The following is a 14,339-nucleotide window of genomic DNA, read 5'->3' on the forward strand; positions in this document are numbered from 1 at the left end:
ATTGCGTAGCGAGTGTGGTTCCCCGAAAACAACGGTAGGGAGGCGCGAGTCGTGCAGCAACGTGAGTGGGTCCAGGGCGTGGAGTGCAGTGGTTGTCAGGGAGAAAATGTTGTGCCTACAAGGGTTTCTGACTAGTGCCGCGCTAAGTATAGGCAACTAAGCAACGCCACCTGCAGGTCCGGCTTTTCGACCCACCACTTACGCCTCAACACCACAACCGCATTGTCATCGACTTGCCGCCTGCTCCTACACTTGTATTTCTTGCATGTTGGACTAGGTGTTATCATCTCTGCTATTCGTATTCATCATCGAGGTGTCTACCAGTACTTGGATTTTTGTTTCTGCCCTCAACGGTCAAGTCTGTGCCAAGGCTGCCACGTGAGGACGTCGACAATGTGAAAGGTCGCATCACATGTTATTGTGAATCACGACAGCAGATAGAACGCGGCAGCCTTGAGTTATAAGGGGACGCAGGATTTGCCTGCTATGAATCTATTGTCTTTTGATCAGTGCCGACCAACAATACGTTCTATCCACATGTCCATACCGAGCAAGCTGCTTGCTTCATTATCAATTCGCCCCGGGCTTGCTTGCTAACTACCATCTGGACTAGAGACAATCACTCATCACTGGAAGCCCATCACATACTGTTCTATTGGCTCTATCTTTGACCCGGATGACACACGCGCCACCAGATGACACTGAATATGCGCTCTTGATCGCCTGGATCGACCAGCGTGTCGCCACATCTTTCCTCCAACACCAATATCGCATTACACATCTGCTCAACACCCAGTCAATCGCTCGCTCGGTCATGGAAACTCGGTTCCTTTCTCGTATGCCCTGCTCGTTCCTCGTCTTCCATGTGTCATGCTAATCACCAATCTTTTCAGGCGTACTATCAATCTATACGCAAAATAAAGCGTGTCAAGGTCTTGTTGGAGTGGATGATACGGTCCCTAGTTCAAATTTGCAAATCCGATGTGGACAAGTCAACGATAGATTGTTTGTGGGAATCATGGCGATCGGGTGTGAGCACGACGGCGTGGTATTGAGGGGTGGTTGCAGGGAAACATTTGGCGAGGCGTTGGAGAGCTTTGTTGATACTGTGTTGAACACGGGAAAGACATATATGGAGGAGTACAAGAGGCAAAGGGAAGAGGAGGGCGAGCTTGAGAGGAGAGAAGAGCAGATGGAGAGGATAACGGTGGGGTGGTGGGAGGCTCTGTGAGGCAGGTTTATGAGCTCTGTATTGCTTTCTGGTTTGTTCAGGTACTTTTCCTACCCTCTTTTCCTTAGACTTCCAATTCTTCTAACGTCATTTTCTCGTCATTTCATAATCCATCTCAACACTTTTCGTAGGTTCTCTGAGTTCTCGATTGATCTTCCCATCACCTTTATATCACACGTTCATCTCCCTACTAGACTCCCAGCAAGCGTCAATCATCTTCTCTTGTCCTATCCTTGTATAACCACTCTCTTGTTCTACCCATTTCCCGATTCACAATCTCATTAAATAATATCACCGTCTTCTTTCACACTCGCTTCCATATACATGTTTTCCATGTTCTAAACAAGAGTCAACTTAGCGATGACACAGGGTAAATAGTACGACAGACACCTACTACCGTGTCATATGTGAAGAAGTAACTTCTCAAGACAACTTGCTAGAGTCGTCTCACAATCAGAGTCTCATAACAGTTGCATGCCTAGGACATGGCAGAGATTATTTTCTCCAAGGTCTATCCATTATATCGCTTCACCGCCGATCCTTCTCCACGCCGGGCAGACCCACGTTCACGCTTAGGTGCGACGTTGTTTCACGATGGCCATCCATTTTCCTTCAATCCTCTATCAATATATATTTGTCTCCTTCTTCACAACTTAAGCGTTGTTTGACACATCACTAAAACTCAACTAAGCTGCAGCCTTCGAGGCTTTGTTGATCAGTTCTTCTGTACAACGGCATCCGCGAGCACCATGTCTCAGCAACCGCGCTCGGCTTTGGACCAAGACTATGTGCAAAGCACTGGTTCTACCACGTTGAAAATGCAGGAACTCCTGGGTCCTGCATCATCTACACCTTCTGTTTGCCCGCAGCCAGAGGCAATATATAGTGATGCATCGCAGTATCGAGTACGTCCGGTGGCTGCGAGTCCAGACTGGCAGTACAGTACAGTTCCAGCACCTCCGGAGTACGCTGCGCAGTCGCTTACCGCTACGCACAGGCCAGCGAGTTATGAGCCGTCACATGGTCAATCGCCAGTATTTCCCACCGCAACACCTCCGACTGCGCAATCTATCCTTACGCCAATGCGGTCATCATACAGCCTGTCGCCTGCCCGACAGCCACCGCGAGACAGATCCTCGGCACAGCACAACCTTCGTCCACCAATGTACGCAGACCAGAATTTCCCCGCACATTCACCTCTGCCTACATCTGCGTCTGCAGCATACAATCCGCGGGCATATACCACACCGCTCTACCCACCTCAATCATCCGATCCAAACCACATAACTCAAGCTGGCATAGCCCTTCACCTGTATACCCTCCTCCACCCCCGCCTCGCCGACTGGCCCCCCACCGACGTAACACGCTTCACAACCCGCATCGCTATGCACCTCATCCGCATACCCCTCAGCAGCTATGAAGAGATCATGATGCGCATCTGCCACGCGGGCAGGATGCACTACCTGGCGCTAGTGGTTATCCCGCCTGGCGGGGGAGACGTGCAGATCATGCTCTCGGGGGTTGCGAAGGAGAGGGATGGGGCGGATCCATTGTTCGACGATGTCCTGATGGGGATGTTGGAGCGGGGTTTTAGGCAGATGTGTGAGGAGGTTTGGAGGGGAATGGAGAGGGGGCAGTAGCGATGAGGGGAGATAGTGAGCGGGGAAGGGGTGAGAGGGGATGGGTGGGCATCAAGACGTGTTTGCTTGGAAAAATGATAGCATGTCCATATCGTTCTTGAGGCCATTACGAGGAGCATACGAAGGACTAAAAAGAGGCGTTAGATTGGGCTAAGTCCAGTTGTATGATCCCGAGTTGGGGTTTGCGACTTCGATTCTTGACTTATTGCCTCTGGTTAACGTAGTGCACAATTACTGCCACATCCTTCGTCCACAATGCCAGGTCCGAAATTCTGGTAATGAAGAATCACACGATGGTGTTAAAATATTAGTATTTGTCATCGCATTATCATTACTCGAGGACAGCGCAAAGTCTGTCCTCGATCCCTGCCTTGATTCTCCTCTCTCTATCACAGTAGCTATTTAGTGAGCATCTCGTAAGGCTGTCAATCATGTACCTCCAAATTTTCTACATCCTCCTTCTTTCGGTGTGCTTTCGCGCTCCCTTGCATATTTCTCGGTAACGTCTTCGAAAGACGTCAAGTCGATCGAGTTTCCCATGCGCAGCGCCTCCATACTCAGTGCATGGTCACGGTTGTCCGGGATCTTGAGCTAGAAACCTCAGTATGGTATCATAGCTGGACAATCTTTGCACATACGTGGAATCCGCAATCGAAGTGGTGTATTCGTGAACGATAGAACCGCCGGCAACTAGCACCTTGGCCTTCGGCGTGTCCACTTCACTGACCATGTCATTCCATAGAATAACTTGAATCCAGTCAGCTTGACTTATCTCCTACCCTAGGTAAGTGTTATTTTTGGCTTGTGTATAGTATGGCATTGTCACTTGTAGTGAGTAATTGCCCAGGATGGAAGTATTAGGAGATGAAACGATAAGACTAAAGTTAATTGCTCCCACTCGTTCATGGATTTGCTCCATTTGCGTTGCTGCCTGATCAGAAATTTCCAAAGTGAAAGAGGGCAGAATAGGTTAGCGCGAGTGCGTGGGGCGCGCGGAGTAAGTGGTTGTCTCCCACCATGTGATCGAATGAGAAACAGCGGATTGATCCTGTGATTGATCGATCAACTTATTAAGTCCGTTTAGACTGTTACGCATGGTTAAGTACTACCCGCAGAAGCTACACTCTTTGGAGTGAAGGTGAAGCTCACGTGAACTCTCATCGTGAATGCCCGCTATCGTTTACCAATCTTGAATGAGCCATACCCCTCCGTTCACTTTGGTTGTAATCAGATGCATTTGTGATATGAAGCAGTTTTGCAGCCTCTACCATCACTTCCAAATAACTGGGCGGAACTTTTGATACGCCAGAACTGACTCACCATGAGGACGCTCCTCTTGCGCATTCCAAGAATCTCCGGCTTCGCCCTTCTTCACCAAATCAAATACGATCCGATCCATCGCTCTCATGTCCACGCCCTAGATAATGACTCAGCTGAGGAATAATCGAGGTGACAATTTCTAAACAAAATCGAAATCCAAACCTAGCTCAAAGACAGGTTAGTGATTCCAGAGACAGATCCAACTTTGACGCCAACTTTACCCCCTCACTTCAGACATCATGCCGATCACTTATCAAGTTTGTTGTAATACTGCGAGCCCACTGTCCTACCAAATATGTCGTAAAGGCAAAATCACTCGTAGCCTTTCGGCTTTGATGTCACGCGTTGCCCATTCCTGCAAGACCTTTAGCTTTTGTTGAATATTACGAAGAATGAACCTTGAGTGGAGATATGGCAGGAGACGCACAGTTAGCGAAGATAGATGTAAGTAAGCTTGTGTTAGGTAGAGATTGATCGGAGGTCTCGAGGGAACAGACTTCCGAAGAATTGACTGGGCGATGAATGGTCTGTTATTTCATTGGATGATCAAAAGAGGAGTGGCCCATCCTGTCATTGTATCTGGGGGGGTTTTTATGGAATATCTGGGTTCGAAGGGACGAAGAAGCACAGCCATAGGCTGGAATATCATATCACTCCGCCTCCCATCCAAATCTTGTGGTGCATCGTCCTTTTGGGTGATAGGATCGCGCAAGAGATGTGACAAGCACAGCAGGCCATTCTACAAAGCCGACATTGTTGTTTGATAAGGTAGATGAGGCCGGCGGTAAGTTACTACAATGTTGGGGGCGCAGTGAGCCGGACCTCGACGTATGTATCACAATGCCTTCCCTCTCAGCATGACAAAGTATTGGGCATTAAGCTACATTCTTGTTGGCAAATTCTAGAAATCACGTAAACCAGGCGCATACCAGTAGCATGCAAGATGCACAACTTCCATGCAAAGCTTTCATGTAGTTCTCACCATGTGACGAGATGCTGCTGCACCTTAGGTCTCGACTGACTGGGAGCCTCCATCACGACCCTGATAGTGACCGCCTCAAAGCCAGGACGTGATCGGACGTTGCCGTGTGACGGCACGAGAGGTGAGTGAGGGATCAACGCTCGGCAGCATAGGATGACGTTTCGAAGTCAGTCATTCCCTCTAACCGTGCCCTCGATGCGGGAGGGTAGCAAACCACGCTCGCTAACTTTATCCCTCATTTGGAGGATCATCAGCCCACCACAACTGTTCACAGGTCGTTCAACCGGCGATTAGTCCCAGTGCAATCGTGGAATTTGACTACCCACTCTCGCTTTCCAACCAAGACACTGCAACGCGATATCAACCAAAGGAACACGAACATCTGTAACAATGAACGAACCGTCCGGTACCTTGCTTCGCACCCACTTCCGCAATGCACTGAACGGATTGCCTGGTGGACTTCCGAAGTACGATCAAGAGGGACTTCTCGGTAAGCATGCGCGACCTAACCTTCATGAGATATACCTCACACCGCGTAGATGGTCTTTGTATTCTTCTCTGTCGCCCACTCTTTCTCTACGCCATCGCTCCGCGAGTCCGACGGGAAAGCTACAACGCCGACTCGACCTTCGGTGAAAAGGTTTCTCAGGCACTGCAAGACTCCGACAAGAAGTGCAATGACGACAAGGGCATCGATATTGACATCTCCAAGCTGAAGGTCAAGATAAAGTGGACCGCCAACGCCACGTCTACTGAAGACATCGAAGACAACTCTGACGGTGACGGCGACGTCGGCGCCTGGGCTACGCAACTCCTCTACGGCGATAACGTGTTGGTCGAAGGCCGTCAAGTCGGTATCACGCGAGAGGACAGCTTTGTGCAGAGTTTCGCATGGTTCTGCGACGAAGTAGAGTTCCTGCAGTTCCAGTTCCGGGGCCAGAGCCTAGCGACGCCGTTAAAGTTGAAGCTGAAGCTGAACTTGAAGGCGAAGAGTCCTGTGGGAGCCAAAGGCGGGATGAAGAAGAAGGCAAGTGAGACTGATAGGGTGGTGAAGAAGCGAAAGACGGATCAAGGCAAGGCGCAGAAGCTTACGCTGAGGTTCCCGAAGGCGGTGTGGAACAGTGTGGATGAGGGCATGTGAGAGTGAGAGAGAGGCTTTGGGGGGTTTGTATTTGGAAGTGATTGGGCGCGTGCGGCGATAGAGGAGATGCGACGAAGACTCGATGAGGACATCCTGGTGTTGCTACGCAATGGACACTCCCATGATGGTCTGTTTAGGCAGTATCACGACGACTTGTATAGGGTCAGTTTCCGATAGATCTCTTTTTCAGCGATGGATTTTCTCACCGGCCGTTATAGAATGCAACAGATGAGGTTAGAATAGCACTCGAAGGCTCGAATCAATCGCAACAATGTTGACATTGTCGCGAGTCACAATTGGAGAGCTTCATGATATTGCTCTTTGTTACCATTGTTGCGATACCTCTATCAGACGTGGCCGTTTTCCTTCTAATCATTCGTATCAACTCTTATAGAGGAATCAACGTGCAGCGAAACCATGCAACAGCTTGGTAACTACAACTGAATTGGGTATAGGAATCTCATACTTAGATTCCGAGCAGTATACGCCAGGTGGGCACATTTGCAAATCCTAATCATGTAGTTTTGCGGTTTGTAGGAGCCACACAGAACCCAAGCTACTTCCTGCTTTTTCATTTGACCGGAAGCCTTCTCATTACTCTGGTTTTGTTAGGTGGCAGCAGGTCGCTCAAGGCTCGCGAAAGCTTTAGCATCTTCCCAAGTCATAAAACCGATGTAGATCCAGTTGAGAAGCTCTCCAGCAACTGGAAGCTTGCAGCGAAAGGAATCATACTGTGTTTGGATCTGAATAAAGAGTATGCCCTCCTCCTTGTCGACCACTGCAAATCTCTCGGCATCAACACCGTGATCGCGCGCGTACGTTGAATGTTGCGCTATCGTCTGTGCAAGATCTTGCTTGCTTTGGCCAATTGCTCGATGAAACTTTCTTGCCCCTCCTTTAGGTTCTTCCCCTTCCGCGTCACTTCCTATGTATTGCACGCCGTCGTTCATCGATTTTACGACAGTAGAAAAATCCTCCTCATGTCCCTTTGAGAGAAGATTGTACAAGGCGAACCAATTCGCCGGCCAAAACTCAGTCTTGGTATCGTCCGAGGATCCGCGCACTTCGTGCCACTCGGTGTTCACGATGTTCAGCGAAGCAATGCAGTTGGTTGCGTGCTCAGGTAGTTGTCTAACAGCATCTGGGTACTTGTGATATGGTTTGAGATTGACAAGCAAGACGCCCTGTTGCTGTGGATTGTCGCGGTCGAAGATGAGAAAGAGCTTTGAATGCATGTCATCTGTGGAGTCGGCGTCGTCGCGATGGCGCTGACAAACCTGCTGTGCCGCATAACCGCGTAAAGCCACGACGCTGAAATCATCATCGCCGTTTATTGGATGGAGGAGCTTCAGTATAGCATCCAGATCGACGTCACTTGTGGCATAAGCCCTGATCTGGGCGAATTCATCGTCTGATGAATCAGACACGTCGTCGGATGAATCGGACACTTTGTCTGAGCCTGATGGCAGGTCTTCTGGATCTGACATGTCGCTATAATAATGAATATAGCTGCTAAGATCGATTGCCAGAACTTGGTATAAGTGTGAAGAGCGGACTTAGGTCGAGGAATGAAGACGAATTGTTGCCACCTGCCCACAACTCATACGGTCCATGGTTGCCTGCTACGCCTACGTCACTTTGTCAGAAATGGAGAGCGCCGATTTTGTCCGTACTAGGGCCTAGGGGAACATACGACGCAGCTCATGTTTACCCGGTACGTGTGGCAAGCAATATCAACAACCTCCCAAGAAGTGCGGACCAGAGTTGGAGTACGGTGATCTCCAGTGGTGATTCCAATGAGAATGAGGATGCGGACAACCTGTTATCCTCCCACATAGACGCAGACGAAGTTGGAAATAGGCTGGCAAAATTGTTAGCATTTTCAATGCCCTACCGCCCATCACGATGAAACTCAAGCAACCGTGCTTGCTAACGCTAGCACCATTAGAAACCAACTCAGCAATGAATTCTCACAAAAGCTGGACAACTACACAGTAACTTTAAGTGTGAAGTTTAGCCTTGTTCGCTGGTTGTATATGCCTAACATACCTTTCTGTGGACGGTGTCGTGGTGATTTTGCTACTTTTGAATATGATGAACGCAACGCCCTGTCTTACCTTGCCTCTCAGTACGAACCTTAACGTCTATACGTGTGCCCAAGAACCAGACGGGCTAGGCTCGCTTCAACCTGTCATTGCGAAGAAGTGAGCCGCGTGCTGGTATGCACACAAGCGCAGCAACCAGATATAGCATGCAGCAACAAATCCGAGATCAGGGTTTTTGAAGGAAAGGAGAAACAGTGTCAGGCAGCGCAAGTCAGTTAGAAATGGTCACATGTGTCAATTGAAGCTTCTTCCTCAAGCGTCTGGCATGCCAAACAACTCAATGAAAAAGGGTCGCGTCAGCTCGAGGTAGTGTAATACGAGCGACACTGTGCCAGTGACTATGAGCAAGCTCAGGGAGACACCAGCGAGTAACAAAAATAAGGATAATCATAAAAGACACCTTAGTGTCATTTTAGCGATTAAACTAAAAAGAACAGATACTACACTTGATCTAAGCCAAAAGGCAAAGCTGAGAGATCGTTAGCAGGCTTTCGGCGAGTTTGGGGGGGTGGTGGGAGAGACTGACAGAGCTAAAGAGCAGTAGAGGGGACGGGGGAGCTGTCTGTTATATAGACGATGGATCTAAGGACGCTAAGAAATCCCGTGACCTCGCGTAGCGGCTGAGCCCCGGTGATGCGGCTAAACGTCGGCGGTTTGACACAATTAACATAGGATTAATCACTAACCATATCTACAACTTTGACTACACACAACTCGAATAAGGTTTACGCACACAAAAATACTAATGAGGTTACGGTAGCGCATACACAGCTGAAGAGCACTAGTTAGTTATGAAATTATTTTTCCTCACTCCAGTCGGATTCAAGACAGCCACAGTTATCTAACTGTAATGTTGATTTAAGCTTCTTGCAATATATGCTAGCGTCGAAACATAATCCTTATACTATATCGTACAGTGGGTTCTGCGTTATAACAATGCCTGCCGTGTAACAATTTCCTGTATTATAATAATTAAGTATTACACCCTAGGCGTTTTTTTGCGTACGTAACAATAGCAGCTAGTTAATATTATAATTAGCTAACATTGTTATAAGGCCGCCGTCCTAAAGGAGTTTAGATACCTAGCTAGAGCCTCTAGTAGCTAAAATTTACTCCTAGCTGTTACCTAACTACCTGTTTTAGAGCTGTTACATAGAGCGTAATTATAGGCTAAGAAGGTAGCATTTATCCTATATAATTACTAACTATTTACTAATAATTTATTAGCCTATACCTCCTAATACTAAGCTTAATTGTTGCTGTTAATACGCCCTTAATAATAAGCAACGCTTAGTAATTTAGCAATATACTAAAGAGTACCTTAGGGCTAAATAGTTAATAATAGCTAACTAGGCTTTACGTTAGTTTAGCTATACTATTTAATAATTAATAATTAGTAAGGTGCTGTTAAGCTACTTTATATATATTAAGAATATAAGATAGGGAGTAAAGGATAAGCAGTTTAAAAAGAAGACTTATACTATATAGCCTAACCTTAATAACACCTTATTTAAATAGTATATAAGGCTTAAAGCTATATATATCCCTATTACTAGCGTACTACTTAAGCAGGCAGCAATTAAGCTATAGGTAAAGCTGCTATACTATATAGATTAACTAATACTGTTATTCTATAAGGACTTTATTAACAGCTTTAAGAAGCGCTATAATATAAAGCTTATTAAATAATATAGTAAGGCTATATTAGCTAACCTATTAGTAAGCTTAGAGTTAGTAATAATAGAGGTATACAGTATCTGTTCTAAGTACGCTGCCTACAACACTTATAATATAGATAAAATAGGGCTTTTCTAGTATTAGGTACTAGAGTAGATATTAGTAATAGGACCCTAATCTAGTATAAAAAAGTATAAGGAGTAGGTTATAATTAGACTTACCTATAACGCTAATAGTAGCTATAAGCTTCCTTCTATTATTATTAGTAAATTAAGACACCCTTAAGTACTTAGTAGTAAGGGTAACTCCTTTATATAAGGCCTCTATTATACCTATTGTAGCAATAAAAAAGCCTAGATAACTAGGAAGCTAATAGTAGAGTTTTTATAGGATTTTAACGCTAGGATAGCTAGGAGAAAGGTACTATTAATCCTAGATAGCTTCTTAGCGTATATAAGTGTAGAGAAGAGAATACGTAAGTAATTACGCTATATAAGGTATATATAGGTAAGCTGTTAGTATTGTAGATAGGCTAAATCTAAGCTTAAGATTTACCTAAGTTTATAAATATACTGTATGTTAGCGTTTTAATAAACTTCTACTAACGTCTATAAACTGTCTTAATTAGGTAAGACGTAGACCTAATTAAGTAAGGCTTAGGTTACTTAATAAATCTACAGCCTCTAGTTAGCCTAAATATTTAGGGTCTAGGAATATTAAAAATTACCTACTCTATAATACTAATAGATTACCCCTCTATTTCTATACTTAACTCTAAGTTTTTATACTAACTTATAACCTATAAAGTTATTTTTCTACTACTAAATATTACCTTACACTATTAACTATATAATTAAGGCATTATCTAGAACTTTAAGTATAAATAGAGGGCTCCCTAGCTTAAATTCTTTATGCAGAAGAGCCTAGATAGGTATAATACTATTAAAGTAATAAACCTACTCTATACTATTTAATAGACAGTAATAGTATAGGAAGGTATTCTGCCTTAGACTATTACTAATTACTAGCGTAGTAGTACTTACTGTAATATATATTACAGTCCTTAGTTCCCTTCTCCTTATAATTATAAGAACGTTAAAGAGCTTTTTATAGAGCTTATACGCTAATAAAACGTATACTCTGCTATAAGCCTTAATTACCTTATAAATAAGTTTATTAACCTAGTAGATAAGTGCTATATTAATATTAAGCTAGCTAAAATTATTAATTACGTAGTAGAGCTATACCTGCTAAAGGATAATAAGGATAAGGAGGATACCTCCCTAGCACGTCTATTTATATATAAATAGAGTTATAAGCTTATTAAGTAGCTCCTACAGTATAAGGGCAGTAATAAGGATATATAGAACGCTTATATAAGCGTACTCTAGGCGCTAAGAGGCTGTATTAGGTAGAGGTTAATAGTAGAATGCGCTGCTATATAGGAATAGTAAGGTATTTGTAATTACTTTAGATAATTTATAAATATACTGTTTTTACTAGCTATATACTGTTTTTTTAGAACTACGTAACGTGCTAAGGAATTCTGCTCTGTAATAATACAGGCGCGGTAACAATATTTATCTTGTCCTAATAGGTATCGTTATAACGCAGAACCCACTGTACAACTGTCACGCTAGCTATCACGCTAGACCGCACATCTTAAATGGTGGTCAGTTCGCCTCACGCGAAGCTACGATACCGGTGGCAGTTTTCATACTGTGGGCCCAACCACCACAGTTCTCCGTACACACGCAGTATCGATCACCGCATAGCTTGCGCTGCCATTCAAGTTCCCACACCATCTCGTCTTTTTCAAACCTAACGACGCTTGAACTACATGAGATTCGCTACTCGCGCAATGTGACAGTCGCGGCTCTCCGTGACTCTCACCGCTTCTTCTCTAACATGTATATAGACGAGTCGATCGTTACTGAGCGACCCGAAGGCGGCTGGCCATCCATCAGTTCCAAAGTTTGGGTAGATTTCACTAAAACAGAAGACATAACCTCCTTGCTCCGTCACCCTTCATACATATGCATGACTGCGGATATCGAGGCTGCCCCTTACGGTCAGTATGCCGACTGGACAGCTATTCTACTGAACGCATGGATTGGCCCGATCTAACTCGCTTTCGCAAAAGAGAGTGCTTTGTGGATGTAAAGTCGATGATGGATGCTCGCTCTCATGATTCGATGCGACGCTATCCTTAATGTAGGTACGGCAATGGCTGCAAGGGTTTCTTTTCCTGTGTCAGCTTTACATGTGTCAAGTCAAAGACTGGTCGTAGTAGACTTGACCGATTCGCTATTCTGATTTTAGAAGAAAAGCTGCTCTGAGGGATCCACATTTATTTATTCGGGAGCCTCAAATATGCCGGCGAGAAATTCTTTGAACTATCTATAACAGTCCTACAGAAAGTCTTCAAAGCATACATGGCAGCCACTTCGATGACTTTTATCCGCCAGATGGTACGGATATCTTTCCAGGCATTCTGGGAGTGGGCGTCAGACCGTATTCGAGATATAAAATGCTGCTGAGTCTCTCAGACTGGAGGTGTACATGATAATTTGACCAAGACACTAAACTTATAGCGCCAACGTTATTCGATGGATTCACCAACAGTGAGGTACATGATTTGATGTGTGCTTCATGTTGTTAGTTGAGCATTTCCTCAATTTTTTGAGCGTGCTTGTAAGTTTTCATTTGCGAAAGCAGCAAACCATTTTTTGACAGGTCAACTTTGACGCTAGACTGTTTAGGGACACGTACCCTTACCATGACAACGCTCAGTACGAAGTGATTGGAACGCGATGGCGAGTGCTACAAATGTCAATTCGTCTGGATAGACACCATGCTATTAGTCTGTAATATTCAAAGTGCGACATTGATTCCCAAATCGTGTGTCGTGACGTCGCGTCGTATGCGCGCTTGAATTTTCACCGTCGTGTTTGCCCATCCAACATCAACGAAACGCGCATCTCAGCACTTCCAACCCGCTGCCCACCGCCCCGCACTAACACAAGCACACAAAATCCCCAAAAATGGCAGGACCATCAGGCATTGTCGACCCAGCAATCTTCCAGAGCCTGCAGTCGCGCATCGACGAAGACTCGGCTGTCCGCGATGTGAGAACGCTCCCCGCAGGTTTACACGTGACAACGTACTCATGACGCGACAGGAACTCAAAGACATCATTTCCGCGCTTGAGAAGCACAGTGAGTGTTAGAGAAGCGTATGATGACATTTGCTGACCTGAACTAGACCGCAATGTGTCGTTTGTGCTGTCGAGGGCGCATTCGACGCCTGTCGCTAATCGTGAGTCGCCGCCAACCTGCTATCTAATAGCGATATTGATCAAGTGAACAGTCGACGACGTCCTGAAAGCTGCCGAGGAACCTATCAAGAATGTCGTGGAAACAGTCTCGAAGCTCTCCCAGGCTGCGTCTAAGCTACCCTACTACAAGTTCAACAACATGTGGTCCCGACAAATGCAGGGCGCGGTATGTCTTGCTTGTTCACGCTTAATATTTATACATGGCGCTGACATATTCGCAGATAGAAGGTTTGTTGTTCTGGGGCTGGCTGGGTGGCTACAAGCACGAGGGTGGTGAGCCAAAGTGTGGACGGCTTTTGACGATTGAAGAGCTGGGCGAGATTCTGAACAGTATGCCTTTTGTTGGACGGTATTTACGCAGTACTGACACTACATAGTTCCTGTCAACCTCAAGGAACGCGACGAGTTCCATCTCACGCTCGAAGAGTACCTGCAGTCGCTCATCTCGCTCGTCGAGGAGCTAGTAAGTCATCATATTCAACCACGTCATTCACAACATGCTAATGACTGTCACAGACACGTCTCGCTCGTAACGCAGTCACGCTTGGCGACTACGAGCGTCCCCTGCTCATCAACCAGTTCGTCAAGGATCTGTTTGCGGGATTTCAGATTCTCAACCTCAAGAACGACAGTTTGCGTCGCCGCAGCGATGGGCTCAAGTACAGGGTCAAGGATGTGGAAGATGTTGTGTATGATTTGTCGCTGAGGAACTTGGTGCCGAAGAAGGGCGGGCAAGAGGGCGAGGTCAAGCTGGAGCAATAGGAATGGTGCAGCTGACTCGAGCGAGCCGAATGGGCATGTGTGGCGAGAACAGAATGCTCATAGATGAGCACAGAATTCAATCAAAGACATTTGATGATGACATGAGTCTTGAAATTCTGATTCTGTGAAGGAGTTCGTAGTCGC

General features: G+C 45.8%; 5 protein-coding genes across 5 annotated transcripts; 4 read left to right on the forward strand and 1 right to left on the reverse strand.

Annotated features, from left to right (window-relative positions):
• The first annotated feature begins 570 nt into the window (after nt 1–570).
• On the forward strand, nt 571–1,406 carry P153DRAFT_81706 (uncharacterized protein). Its single transcript, XM_033673422.1, has 2 exons — nt 571–836; nt 894–1,406. The coding sequence occupies exons 1-2, from the start codon at nt 677–679 to the stop codon at nt 1,229–1,231; spliced, it is 498 nt and encodes a 165-aa protein (XP_033521034.1). The 5' UTR covers nt 571–676; the 3' UTR covers nt 1,232–1,406.
• Nucleotides 1,407–1,980: 574 nt separating this feature from the next.
• On the forward strand, nt 1,981–2,871 carry P153DRAFT_433753 (uncharacterized protein; the record flags this gene model as incomplete). The annotated part of the gene is made up of 1 exon (XM_033673042.1): nt 1,981–2,871. The coding sequence occupies one exon, from the start codon at nt 1,981–1,983 to the stop codon at nt 2,869–2,871; it is 891 nt and encodes a 296-aa protein (XP_033521035.1).
• Nucleotides 2,872–5,563: 2,692 nt separating this feature from the next.
• Nucleotides 5,564–6,341, forward strand: P153DRAFT_399404 (uncharacterized protein; the record flags this gene model as incomplete). The annotated part of the gene is made up of 2 exons (XM_033671724.1): nt 5,564–5,663; nt 5,713–6,341. 2 exons carry the CDS (start codon nt 5,564–5,566, stop codon nt 6,312–6,314), a joined length of 702 nt encoding a protein of 233 aa, XP_033521036.1. The 3' UTR covers nt 6,315–6,341.
• A 179-nt stretch (nt 6,342–6,520) lies between these two features.
• P153DRAFT_369316 (uncharacterized protein) lies at nt 6,521–7,875 on the reverse strand. Its single transcript, XM_033668735.1, has one exon. The coding sequence runs from the start codon at nt 7,799–7,801 to the stop codon at nt 6,923–6,925; it is 879 nt and encodes a 292-aa protein (XP_033521037.1). The 5' UTR covers nt 7,802–7,875; the 3' UTR covers nt 6,521–6,922.
• Nucleotides 7,876–12,968: 5,093 nt separating this feature from the next.
• P153DRAFT_425175 (Translin) lies at nt 12,969–14,296 on the forward strand. The gene is made up of 7 exons (XM_033672522.1): nt 12,969–13,224; nt 13,278–13,314; nt 13,361–13,414; nt 13,466–13,599; nt 13,655–13,763; nt 13,811–13,896; nt 13,950–14,296. The coding sequence occupies exons 1-7, from the start codon at nt 13,141–13,143 to the stop codon at nt 14,193–14,195; spliced, it is 750 nt and encodes a 249-aa protein (XP_033521038.1). The 5' UTR covers nt 12,969–13,140; the 3' UTR covers nt 14,196–14,296.
• The last annotated feature ends 43 nt before the right edge of the window (nt 14,297–14,339 follow it).

The sequence above is a fragment of the Dothidotthia symphoricarpi genome, assembly GCF_010015815.1.
Source record: "Dothidotthia symphoricarpi CBS 119687 unplaced genomic scaffold P153scaffold_17, whole genome shotgun sequence".
In the NCBI taxonomy this organism is placed as follows: Eukaryota; Fungi; Ascomycota; class Dothideomycetes; order Pleosporales; family Dothidotthiaceae; genus Dothidotthia; species Dothidotthia symphoricarpi.

What these genes read in the sequence shown, in the direction of transcription:
- P153DRAFT_81706 (XM_033673422.1), top strand. Translation starts at nt 677, where the DNA reads ATGACACACGCGCCACCAGATGACACTGAATATGCGCTCTTGATCGCC. An exon ending in GGAAACTCGGTTCCTTTCTC is followed by an intron (nt 837 to 893) that starts GTATGCCCTGCT and finishes CAATCTTTTCAG; the next exon opens with GCGTACTATCAATCTATACG.
- P153DRAFT_369316 (XM_033668735.1), bottom strand. Translation starts at nt 7,801, where the DNA reads ATGTCAGATCCAGAAGACCTGCCATCAGGCTCAGACAAAGTGTCCGAT.
- P153DRAFT_425175 (XM_033672522.1), top strand. Translation starts at nt 13,141, where the DNA reads ATGGCAGGACCATCAGGCATTGTCGACCCAGCAATCTTCCAGAGCCTG. An exon ending in TTCGACGCCTGTCGCTAATC is followed by an intron (nt 13,415 to 13,465) that starts GTGAGTCGCCGC and finishes TCAAGTGAACAG; the next exon opens with TCGACGACGTCCTGAAAGCT. An exon ending in CCCGACAAATGCAGGGCGCG is followed by an intron (nt 13,600 to 13,654) that starts GTATGTCTTGCT and finishes ACATATTCGCAG; the next exon opens with ATAGAAGGTTTGTTGTTCTG.